At 43.7% G+C, this 12,024-nt stretch overlaps 1 protein-coding gene across 1 annotated transcript in view; it reads left to right on the top strand.

The window, feature by feature from the left end:
* The window catches only part of ADGRL3 (adhesion G protein-coupled receptor L3), a 509,563-nt gene that overhangs the window by 433,680 nt on the left and 63,859 nt on the right, over positions 1 to 12,024 (top strand). The window contains exons 13-16 of the mRNA XM_051618348.1: positions 4,891 to 5,074; positions 5,888 to 6,010; positions 7,835 to 8,043; positions 8,743 to 8,919. Of these exons, the coding sequence (XP_051474308.1) occupies positions 4,891 to 5,074; positions 5,888 to 6,010; positions 7,835 to 8,043; positions 8,743 to 8,919 (693 nt within the window). The remainder of the gene's footprint in view (positions 1 to 4,890; positions 5,075 to 5,887; positions 6,011 to 7,834; positions 8,044 to 8,742; positions 8,920 to 12,024) is intronic.

Below are 12,024 nucleotides of genomic sequence, written 5' to 3' on the forward strand. Positions count from 1 at the left end.
CAGCTATAGGAGGTAAGGCTTTGATTTAAGTTTGTGCAAAATAGTAGATGCAGTGTGGTCAGTCTCCTCTTAAGGAGGTGGTTCTTTGTAAGGAAGGAAAACCTGCATATCTGAAAATTACTCAGCAGAAAGATTCAAACAGTGTTGCTGTAGGGCCTGCTGGTATTCACTTGCCAGGAAGCAGTATTTTCTCCAGTCGTTAGTTTGTTGGTGGTTTTGTTCTCCCATCAGCTGCTTGGCGAGAGGGCAAAATGGACAGTAAAGGTTTAGAGAGGTCCTAACTCTAGGAGACCTGCTAGCTTTCTAAGCTTGTAGTTGTTGTCCTTAAGCACCATAGCACAATGCAGTCTTGTCCCAAATTTGGCAGAGAAGAGTACGTGTAACATCTCTTAGTGATTTCCAGCATTGAATCCCAGTTAAACATAGATTTTAAGTTACAGAAGCTCCTTTTCTCAAGGAGCAGTGCCTTGGATGTTGGTGCAGTGAAAGATAAATAAATGGATGTGGTATCACTGGGTATATACTCCCCTCCTAGGTTTAAACTGTGTGTTAAATAGCCAGTTACTCTCACCAGACATTTCTAGAGAGGGAGAATATAAAAATAAAGGAAGAGGCAAAAATTGGTTTTATGGAATGAAGCAGCTGTCACAAAGGAGATCAATGGGATATGTACAATTGGCCTTTTACTAATGTATAATTACTGTAAGACTCCTAATTAGTTGCCTTTTGACAATACAGTTTTTAATACCAATTTGTAAGTGTCTGAAAAGGAAGGTTTACATTTTGTTTTTGTTTTCTAACCTTAGGACGAGATGAAGAAACTGTCAGCATATGCCCTAATTTGGGGAAAAAAATATCCCTCTGCAATTTATTAACATTTGTTTACACTGAATGTAAAAATTGTGGTGCTATATAGCCACATAATGAAAAGGATCACCATCATGGGATTTGTCTTCTGTGCTTGGCATGTTCTTGCTCTTCTCTCGATGTCCAACTGTAGCCAGTGCTGGACATAGGAAAGGCCCACTGAGTCTAATAAGTCCCATCAGCCATGGCATTGGTTTGATGCCACGCCATGGGTGATGTTGAGGTATGTTTGGGCTACAAGCCTGACATCTTTCTTTGGCATGAGGCTCACAAGGGTACTTTGGAAATTGTTCACCCAGTTGAGGTGCATTTGAAGAGGTATCGGGCAGGAGAAGAGAAGAAAACCGCAGCAGAGGAGGTTCTTTAGCTTGGGAATCAAGGATCAGCATCCTTTAATAAGTGTTGGATTCTTCAGGGATAGCATTAATTTCATGTGACTTTGCACACCGAAATTGGGATCATACTTGCTGTAGTTCATTCTGCTCTCAGTGAGGAGAGAAACTAGAGAGCATCTGGGCTCCCAACTTGGCTGCATGTCAAATTCTTGAAGTGAAGTGATATGAAACTAGGTCAGAAGTTTCCTAGCTCCCTCTGAAAGTCACCAACTTTATCAGGATCACCAAGGGTCTCTGATAAAACCTCTCACACCTTCAGCTCCCAACCACTTCTTCATTTCAAAGGTCCTTTTTCAGGGCTAACCCTTCTTCTGCTGGTCACTGAGAGGCTTCCCTAGGAGCTTGGCACTGCTGCTGCTTCTCTGCTGGAGCTTCATCAGACCACAAAGTAATTGGAGCAGGTGCCAAACCCTCTTAAACCACGACAGCTTAAATGCAAAGACACAGGCTGATCCTTGTCCTGTGTGCTTGCCTCAGCACAGTTTCTGCTCCTCTGCCCAACTTTCCCCAGTTGGCATCTGTCTCAAGAAGACACTGTTGCTTTAACAGCTGGTTTGTTTCATTTAAACACCTACCTCAGCTCCTGTCCAAAATGCAAACATTTCATTAGCACCTCATCTCCTTGGCTTCAGCCTGTAGCACTCAGCCATAATGAAGTGCTGCACTCAGAAATATAATGGGGGGAACACTTGATTAATGCAGTGAGACAGGTGAGGGGAGTGACCCTCTGGGAAAAGCTGTGGACTAAATTCATCTCGGATGAATGCCAATGAAGACCATCTACCAGCTTTGTTCAAAGGCGTGCTGAGGACCTGACCCAAAGTCCTTGGAAATATTTCTGGAGCTTTTGCATCAGATTCCAGATCCAAAATGACGTGAAGTGGCTGGTTCCAGGTTAGTCCCTTCAAGAGGATGGGTGCTCATCAGCACCATGTCCACTGGGTCAGGAGAACTCGTGTGGGAAGCAGCATATTAGGCCTAATTGGTGTTCTCTCTTTAACTTTGTATGCATACATGCAAACACATTTTGAAAAACAAATTTAAAAATGCATTGGGATCATTCTTCTGGGGAAAAATCTTTGCAGCAGATGTTTCACTATATCACAAATATTTCAGCATCTGTTTCGTGTTTAGACAAATAGGCATTACCTTTCCATCCAGAGCCTGGAGCTGGATCTGCTGCAAAGACTCTTTCCAACATTTAGATATTGATAAACATATCCAGGAAGTTGTTTTAGCAGATATTTAAAGACACCATTAGTAGGTGAGCTAAATTGAAGTAAGGAAAATTATAGTCTGCGTGATAACATTGAAAGGGGAGAAAAATCCTCATTTTCTGCTTTCTGTGCATACAGGATCTTTGCAATAAAATACCATATTGTGTAGAACCTGCAGAGAAAAGTAGTCAGGCTTTTTGATCACTGGAAAGGAATACTTAATCCTTTTTTTTTTTTTTTTGTAAAGAGATAAGCTATCAAGGTAAACTAGAGGATCTTTTTAAGAGCTACAGAGATCAGGCTTCCAAAAAACCCCACACTTAAATGCTATGGATTTAAAATATTTTGTTTTTTACTATTAAAGCCAAACAGCTTTTCATGTGTGCATATTAAATATGTTAAGATGATTTTTAAACTGTTTAGGAAAATCAGTTCAGTGAAATTATCTACGTTTAATAAGTTCCACTTAACAACAAATGAGAAAGGGATTCCTGTCCTGGACTGTAAAGGCTTGATAGCAAAAAGATTTTTGCAGTAGCACTAGAGGACAAGATTTTGAGCCATTTTTATTTGCTTCGGTGGTTGAAGAATGGACTACTCCATACTTTGGGAAACCAAGCTGTGAGACTCAAGAGAAATGTCTCTTAATCAAGGGACTAGTGCAGTAGCTGCCAGGGAAGGGAGGACCTATTTAAGGTACAGGAGAGGTCTGGCACAACAACAAATGAATTAATTAGTAATAAATAAATACAGGTTGTAGAGTGGGAGCTTTGTATTGTCAGAGCAGCCTGGCTCAGTCTTCCAATAGGAACAGTGGTGATACGAGAAACTTGCCAACCTCAAGGACAGTTAGGACAAAGATGCACATGGCAATGTCCCCACAAGTTGTCTTCCCTAGGATTAAAAGCACCAGCAGTGGCAAGTCTGGCTGTCTTTGTTTCTCCTAGACCCTTGCTGTCATTTAACTTTTTATGAAGGTCGCCTGGAGATAGCAATAAAATCTAGTTCTGGTTTCTTCCAGTGCACATTTTTATCTGATGGTGACTGGTGAGTGAGTCAGGATGCCCTGCACTCTCTGTGCCATGTGTTGCCATTGTCACCCTCCTCCTGAGGGCCCAGCTGGAGAATGGGCCAGTGGGCCATGCTTTATCTTCTTTTCACATGTCATGTTGTACAGCTGGGTTTAGAAACACTGTCAGGAGTAAATACAGAAGTAGTTCCATGAAATTGAGCCCCTGGGAGATAATTTAGGCTTGCAACATATTGATATCCCAGGGGACTGTCCTTGCCTTGCAGAACAGCAGTATGGGTTTGATGCCTGTGTGCTCTGCATACAGAAGATTATTAAGAATGGCAACTTCATCTCAAAGGGAAGGTTGGTTTCTGCAGTCAGCATTAGCTGACAGTGGAGGCTTTTCTTTGTGGGGCAGGCCTGCCTGCTGGCTAGACACTAACCAGCAGAAGAAAGCACGATCAAAGTACCTTTTTTTTCCTCTTCTGCACAATCAGTTCTACCAACTGGTAGAGCTGATCTCATTAAAAAATGTTAGCTGGAAGGTAGTTGAGTCTGGTTAGTAACTAAGCAGGGGTTTTAAGCTGAGCAAAACCTTCAGTCTGGGTAGGCTCTCCTGCTGTAGTTTTTCAATCCTGAGGCCAGCATGGTTTTGTGTGATCCTGGATGCGCATCCAGATTAACCTGTGGGAAGCTCTCCATGGGAGTGCTCTTTGTGCCTGGCAACCCGGGGCAGAAGGTGCACCACAGGAGGCACTCAAGCTGTTACTGTGGGGCTGACTCCTTCCTGAATTGAGTGATTTGAAATGTAGTGTCTTAACTAAATCTCTTTAGGCACCTGCTGCTTCTCTGGATGAAGTGGTGTAACTCAACTAGCTCTGTGTCTTCATGACTCTCTGCCACAGGTTATGTGGTGGGAAAAACAGCAAGGAGCACAGCTATTGCAGATACTGAATGTATTCCTTGGGTGCCCTAGCCTGACTCTTGAATTCTGGTGCTGCATGTAGCAGCAACCTGTTTCACAGATGGGATTTGAAAGATATGTTCCTGCATGTTTCCTTAACTATTTCTTCATCTCCCTTCTGCTCCCCGACCCTTCCCAGCCCCCATTACCTAATTCCTTCTTAGTCCAAGCCCAGAGCTGCTGATCACAGAAGCAGAAAAGCACTATTCCCAGCCTGCGTTTAGAATAAAATGAACCTTTCCTCCCTCTCCCATGTGATGGGATAAATGATGCCTAGCTCCATGGCAGGCTGCCCCAATGGGTGGGGAAATGAGATGCTGTCCTCTCCCTATAAACCAGTCTGTGTGGAGGTTAGGACTGAGCCTATGTCCGAGGTTCTCAGTGGTGCTTTAGGTTCACTCGAGTCCTTTCTCACTCAAGCCTTCTCTCTTGCAGGCCATGGTGGAGACAGTGAACAACCTCCTGCAGCCACAGGCTCTGAATGCATGGAGGGACCTGAACGCAAGTGAACAGCAGCGTGCAGCCACCAAGTTACTTGACACCGTGGAGGACAGTGCCTTTGTGCTGGCTGATAACCTGCTGAAGACAGACATCGTCCGGGAAAACACTGACAACATCCGTAAGGGACAGCTCCCAGAAATGCCGAGAGCAGCAAGAGGGAGAGGAAAGGCTGGGAAACCTGCCTTTGGTCTTGGCCCCCAGATTAACTGGAGAGCAATTTGTTAGATATGTCTTGGCTCTTTGTCTGGAAGTTTTAAAAGTCTTTCCGAAAGAGCCTAAAGGAGGAACAAGGCAGCTCTCTACCTTTGAAATACGATGGAAAATGAGCACCTAACCAGCCTTTATTACTCCTGGCTTTGAGGGCAAAGTCGGTGGTGGAGCAGTGAGAGAACCGCTTCACAGGGAGATTGTTCCTCATCATGTAGTTGTTTCATTTCAAGCAAGTTTGTGTCTTTATTTGGCTGATTGTTGATTTTAATTAAAAAACAAGCATGATGGAAAGCACTAGCACTCCCGCTGTGCATATGTAAAATGAGAACAGCTCTTCTATTTCTATGAATACAGATCCTGGGCACTAATAACATTTACAGAAAGTACCAGTTGCCAGTGGCAGAGAACTAGCATTTTCAGATTTTAATTTTAACCATTGTCTTTAATATCCTGAGATTCTTGTTTACAAGAACTGGTGGTCTTTTGTCTTCTGCAGGAAGTAGAATTTATTTGCCCTTTTTTTTTTTTAATTAAATTTTAAACTTCTTTAGGGTAAAGATTTAAAAATAAACAGGATCCCACACAGAGTCTAACATGAAATATTAGACGTTGATTCCTCTGCACTCAGATGATCTGGAATTCCATTTAGTAGCTTTGAGGTATCATATTGAAGATTATTTCAGTAGAGATTTTGCTTAGTGTCAATCTCTCTTGCAAACAGAGCTGGAAGTTGCGAGACTAAGCACAGATGGGAATCTGGAGGATCTGAAGTTTCCCCAGAACGTGGGCCATGGGAGCTCCATTCAGCTGTCAGCAAATACCTTGAAACAGAATGGTCGAAATGGTAGGTCCAGCACCTCCAGCCACACTGGCCTCACAAATCTTTAAGCGTTGTTTTGTGTTTAATCAGTTGTACATTCAGTATTAATTGCTATGTTAATATTTAAATTAGTAGTAGCATCCGTTGCTCACGTCCTTGACTGCCAGCTAAGTTGGCTGACTGGGAATGTAGTATATTGCTAAGTGATTCACAGCCTTCAAAAGTGTTACGTGCTGGTAAAAATGCATCAGATCCTGTTGGGGCACAATGCTGAGTCCAGAGAAGTGCTTTTAACTGCTGTTTTCTCCAGTAGGAGGCTTCAGATGGAATAAGAGGTTTTTTTGAGTAAACTGCTTTACAGTGGGACACTATACAAATATCTGAAAAGGGAGAGGGAAGACGCAATGGTAGCAAATATTAATAATAAGCCAACATAGCAGAAAAGATTGATTAACTGTTATGAGTCTAAACCTTCAGTGCCTTTCTCTCTGAGGCTTATGGACCTCCTGATAAAGCATACATTAAAGATTATATGTGAATGGTCTCCATGCTGCCAAGCCATTTATTTCCAGGCCAGTAATTTAAGTAGACACATTTGTTGATCTCTACAGCCTCGTTATAGACCAACTTCAAGCTCCCAAGCTTTCTACTAATGGGCCTAACGTGCTCCTATTTCTGAGTTCCTTTAAAATTTAACCTGGATTCAGAGGGAAAGCACTCTACTACATGCTTTGATCACTGCAGGCAAAACATGGAGTGACAGGGCAATATTAGAGCCAGACCAGATGCATTAAAAGTGCATTAAAACTCAAGATGCTTAGCAAAACACCAGTGGGGCAGGAGTTTTGCTCCACTAGCAGGCTTTGAGATTTGTAGAGAGGAACTGTGTTGGCAGCAAGGAGGAAGTCTCTATTTCTAATTATGGTATCACCAGTGTTATAGCCAAATCAGGAGAGCTCCATCAATTTACACCAGCTTGGCACCCTCCTGGGCATCACCAAAGAGCAAGAACAAAAAAATATTGTAGAAGATTTCAGTTGGGAGGGGTCTTTGGAGTCATCAGTGTTTCACCTTCCTGAGAAGCTGGGGTGATTCCTATGGAAAGGGGAAAAAAAACCAACTTCCTGCAACATACACATATAAAGACAAACTAATCACATTCAGTTCTTACTTGTAGCCAGTGAAATGTGCAAAACAGAAGGCAAACTGGATGGTTTTGGTTAAAAAACAGATGCCTGGTAGGCTGAGTTTTCTGCGGGCTCCCTTAATAGTGGTTTTCTTTGTGGAACAGAGGATATCTGATTGGCAAATTAAGAAAATAAATAAATGAAATATCTACAGTCTATGTGCAATTGGATGTGTGCTGGACAGTTTTGGATTCCTTTGACTAGACTTATTCCCACACATTTCTGAGGTAGTCTTAATTAATTAATGGACTAAATCATAGTTTTGTACTGCATCTGTGTGAGAAGCCAGAACAAAACACGTTTCCCAAGCATAGCCTGAAGAATAGTGTTATGTCAGGTGGCAAATGGGCCACCTGGTCCCTTTTCTCTGGAGCCAGTTACACCCACTGACACCAAAAATAAGCCCACCTTCTCTGTCTTCTGCTAACCTGCTCGCTTATCAAAGTCTGTTTTGAGAGAGGCAGCTCTGCCCTTCTTCTCCATAGGCTGCTGGTTGTGTCATTGAGATTGGCAGGAGGAGGTGAGTTTTCATATGCCACTTCTTGATCCTTTCTCAGCCAAGTTTTAAGGTTGGTTCAGAGAAGGGGATTGTCATCTAAAACAAACCCAACCAAACCAAACAAACCAGTGCAATGACCTGCATCTCTTAATGCTCTTCTAGGTGAAATCAGGGTGGCTTTTGTGCTCTACAACAACCTGGGCACCTATCTCTCCACGGAGAATGCCAGCATGAAGTTGGGAACAGAAGCAATGTCAACTAATCACTCTGTCATTGTCAACTCCCCTGTCATCACGGCAGCAATAAACAAAGAGTTCAGCAATAAGGTTTACCTAGCTGATCCTGTGGTGTTTACTGTCAAGCACATCAAGGTGAGTGAGTTCAAATAGTGCTTCTTTTTTTTTTTTTTTTTTTTTTAATTTCTAAAACAAAGTGATGCAAAAGTTGGCTGATGCGAGGACTCCAGCAGTCCTTGATTAGATTTTGAATTATACATTTATTCCTTTGCACTTTGTGTTATTTATGGAGAACGTCTCTTTTATGTTGCATTAATAAAAGTAAATAAAGAGTCTCCTTTGTGCTGGTGCCCATTGCTCAGTTGCTGACACACGTCATTCTGTAATTAAAAACTGCCAATATATTAGAATAGACCATAATATTATTTTATCACGGTGGCAGGGGATATTAGAGGGAAGTGGAATTACAGTGAAAAAGGACAGCTAGTCCTCCTGTTAGCCAAGCACAATCATTGCAAAGGTTGATTACTTAAAGCAATTAATTTCTCTGCTCTGCAATGCAAATGAAGCAATCTGGTTTTGAAGAGCTGGATTTAGTCTATGGCTGAAATTAATCAAGAACAAAGAACTAAGTTTACATTAGCAAAGAGCAGCAACCATCTAAATTTCTCTGGTATCGGCAAGTAACACTTGACGTAGAAACCGCTGCTGATTGTTTATCCAAAATTAAAGGGTGAGTGTTACAAAATGCCTCTAGAAAATAAAATTTAAAAAAAATTAGAACTCTTTGAAACCCTATCATTTTTATTGCATTTATTCCTTTCTTCCCTACAGCAGTCAGAAGAAAATTTCAACCCAAACTGTTCGTTCTGGAGCTATACAAAGAGAACAATGACAGGGTTTTGGTCCACCCAAGGATGTCGCCTCCTGACAACTAACAAGACACACACCACGTGCTCCTGCAATCACCTAACCAACTTTGCTGTCCTGATGGCACACGTCGAAGTTAAGGTAGGGGTTGTAGATCCACAGATTGTCAATGCACTGGGCAGGGAGAGGGGCCAAGGTAAAACCCTTGTTTTTACTGCAAATGGAGCTGAGCACGGAAATCGCTGTGCAAGAGTAACAGCAGAAATCACCTGCTGTAAATCTTCCTTCTGCTCTATGGTGAAGCAGGAGATAGTCACAGCAATGCAGAGACTATCTTGAGCTCCTGGCATGGGCAGCTTTGAGCTGAGGATGATGAGTGAGAAGAACTGTTATCACATCCTTTTATTACTGGTGCAGAACATCTCCTGGCTGGGTTCTTGCCTGTGGGGTCCTTACTGTGCCGCCAGGGAGTAGCAAGCACCCTGGGTGGTGGGACAGAAGCATGCAGAGCCTGCCTCGTAGGGTTCAAGCTGTCTGTCCTGCTTGCAGGAGCTGCAGATACACTCACACATTTGTGTGAGGTGCGTGTGTGGTGCTGAAAGTGTTTTCCAGCTTCTGGCTAGGGCAAAAAGTTAGATTCTCTGCATCTCCCTATGTGACAGTGAGCTACACATAAAAAATAAGCTCCTTAAACCAGGCTGCATAGAATGTACATCTCCCTGATGCCAGTACACAATCAGTTAGTTCCCTTGCCTGCATTTAGGTCCGTGGTGTAAGTCTGGCTTCCGACATGACTATCCCCACTGAAGTTAAATAAGTTAACTCCTGAAAGTAGGTGTTCCTCATGGTAGCAGTGGCTTGGGGATTGAAGTGCACAGTTGGGATTTTATTCAACAATGTGTGAATGATTGATATAGTTTTCAGTGTTGCAGTGTCTCCAGTTCATGTGTCTGGCACTGCAGCAGAATCCATGGCTCTGAGCTAGATATGGGTCTGGCATCTTCCATGCCAGCAGAACACTTCAGAGCCACTTCCACGGCTGCATAACCACAAAATCCATTATGGTTTTAAAAGACCTTTTCTCAAATAGTCTTCTAGCTTCACTCCTTTGTATATTTTTTTTTCCACTCGATAATCTGAAGAGGAATGTGAAGACCTGCAATAAAAATATATATTAAAGCACCGTCATGCATGACCAAAGCTCTGCAAAAAAAGAAATGGGAGCCTGACAGCACATTTGCCACAACAGCTGAGTCCAGCTGAGAGGGTCAGGATAGATCTGTGGCTGCTGCAGGGTGACATATCCATTGTATTCTGCAGGAGTCACTACCATTCCAGGAGACATGCCATTAGATGGCTGTGGCATTATCCTGGGAGATGTCTGAAGAAATGACCCTTTCAGAGCATGTATTTACAGGCTGATGGCACTCTGCAGGCCAAGTCTGGTTTTGCCAGTTTTCTACAACTGCTTGAATTTTCAAAAGTGTGTTTGGCTCACTCTCACCTGTCTGGAGTTAACAGATACACCTGAGTCACTGAAGTCAGAGGTTGCACCTGGGAAATGGCAGTTGTGAATGAGGATGACCATGAGTCAGCAATGGGCCCTTGTGCCCAAGAAGGCCAATGGCATCCCGGGGTACATCAAGAAGAGTGTGGCCAGCAAGTTGAGGGAGGTTATCCTGCCCTAGTGAGGCCCCATTTGGATTGCTGTGTGCATTTCTGGGCACCCTGGTTCAAAAAGGACAAGGAACTACTGGAGAGTGTACAGCAAAGGGCTGCAAAGATGATGGAGGAGACTAGAACATCTCTCTTACATGGAAAGGCTGAGGGAATTGGGTCTTTTTAGTCTGGAGAAGAAAAGACTGAGGGGAGATCTTATCAATGCTTATAAATACATAAAGGGTGAGTGTCAGGAGGATGGGGCCAGTCTTTTTTTCAGTGGTGCGCAGGGATAGGACAAGAGGTAACAGACACAAACTCGAACATAGCAAGTTCCATCTAAACATGAGGAGGAACTTCTTTACTTTGAGAGTGGCAGAGCACTGGAACAGGCTGCCCAGAGTGGTTGTGGAGTCTCCATCTCTGGAGACATGAAAAACCTGCCTGGATGCCATCCTGTGCAGCCTGCTCTAGGTGAACCTGCTCTGGACAGGGGGGTTGGACTACGTGATCTCCAGAGGTATCTTCCTACCCCTAACGTTCTTTGATTCTGTGATCACTACTGCATGGTGCAGATACAGGCCAGTGCTGAACAAACCTCTGCCCAAACTTGTCCATGCTCAAACAACAGGCTGGAAAGTGCTACAGCTGGGAGCTTCCCCAGTGCCAAGCCAGTGTGCTATTAGCTGGTGGGTGTTTCTGGTCATCGTTCAGTGCCCCCAAGACTTTCAGGTCATGTTTTATCATTTGACTGCAGCCAAAGTATCATTGCTGTAAGAGGCAAATTGGCTCCACTTTACTGACTCTGATGCAAACGGACAGCTTCCTGGCGTGTCCACTTCAGCAGTCATTCCAGTCTGAGGGTGGTGTAGTCTAACCCCAGCCAGCAACTAAGCACAACACAGCCACTTGCTTATCCCTCCTGGTGGAGTGGAGGAGAGAATTGGAAGGGTGCGAGTGAGAAAACTCGTGGGATGAGATAAAAACAGTGTAATGGGTAAAGCAAAACCCGCACATACAAGCAAAGCAAAACAAGGAATTCATTCACTACTTCCCCTCAGCAGGCAGGTGTTCAGCCTTCTCCAGGAAAGCAGGGCTCTACCACATGGAACAGTTCCTTGGGAAGACAAATGCCATCATACAGGAATGTCCACCCCCTTCCTTCTTCTTCCCCCACCTTTATATGCTGAGCATGACCTCATATGGTGTGGAATAGCTCTTTGGACAGTTGGGGTCAGCCATTCAGGCTGTGTCCCCTCTCAGCTTCTTGTACATCCCCAGCCTACTTGCTGGTGTGGAGGGGGGAGAAGCAGAAGAGGCCTAGAGTGTGTAAGCACTGCTCAGCAATCACTAAAACATCCCTGTATTATCAACACTGTTTTCAGCATAAATCCAAAGCATACTAGCTACTACAAAGAAAATTAACTCTACCCCAGGCAAAAGCAGCACTGAGGGCAAAGACAGGTGCATACCTTTCAAACATCTGCCACTCTTCCATCCAGCTGCTCATCCCTGTCCTCTTCCTGGCAGTATTATCCTGCTCCAGACTGCTGGTGGACCTGGCCACATGGCTCCTGACAGATCTGG

The sequence above is a fragment of the Apus apus genome, chromosome 4 (assembly GCF_020740795.1).
Source record: "Apus apus isolate bApuApu2 chromosome 4, bApuApu2.pri.cur, whole genome shotgun sequence".
NCBI classification, from domain to species: Eukaryota; Metazoa; Chordata; class Aves; order Apodiformes; family Apodidae; genus Apus; species Apus apus.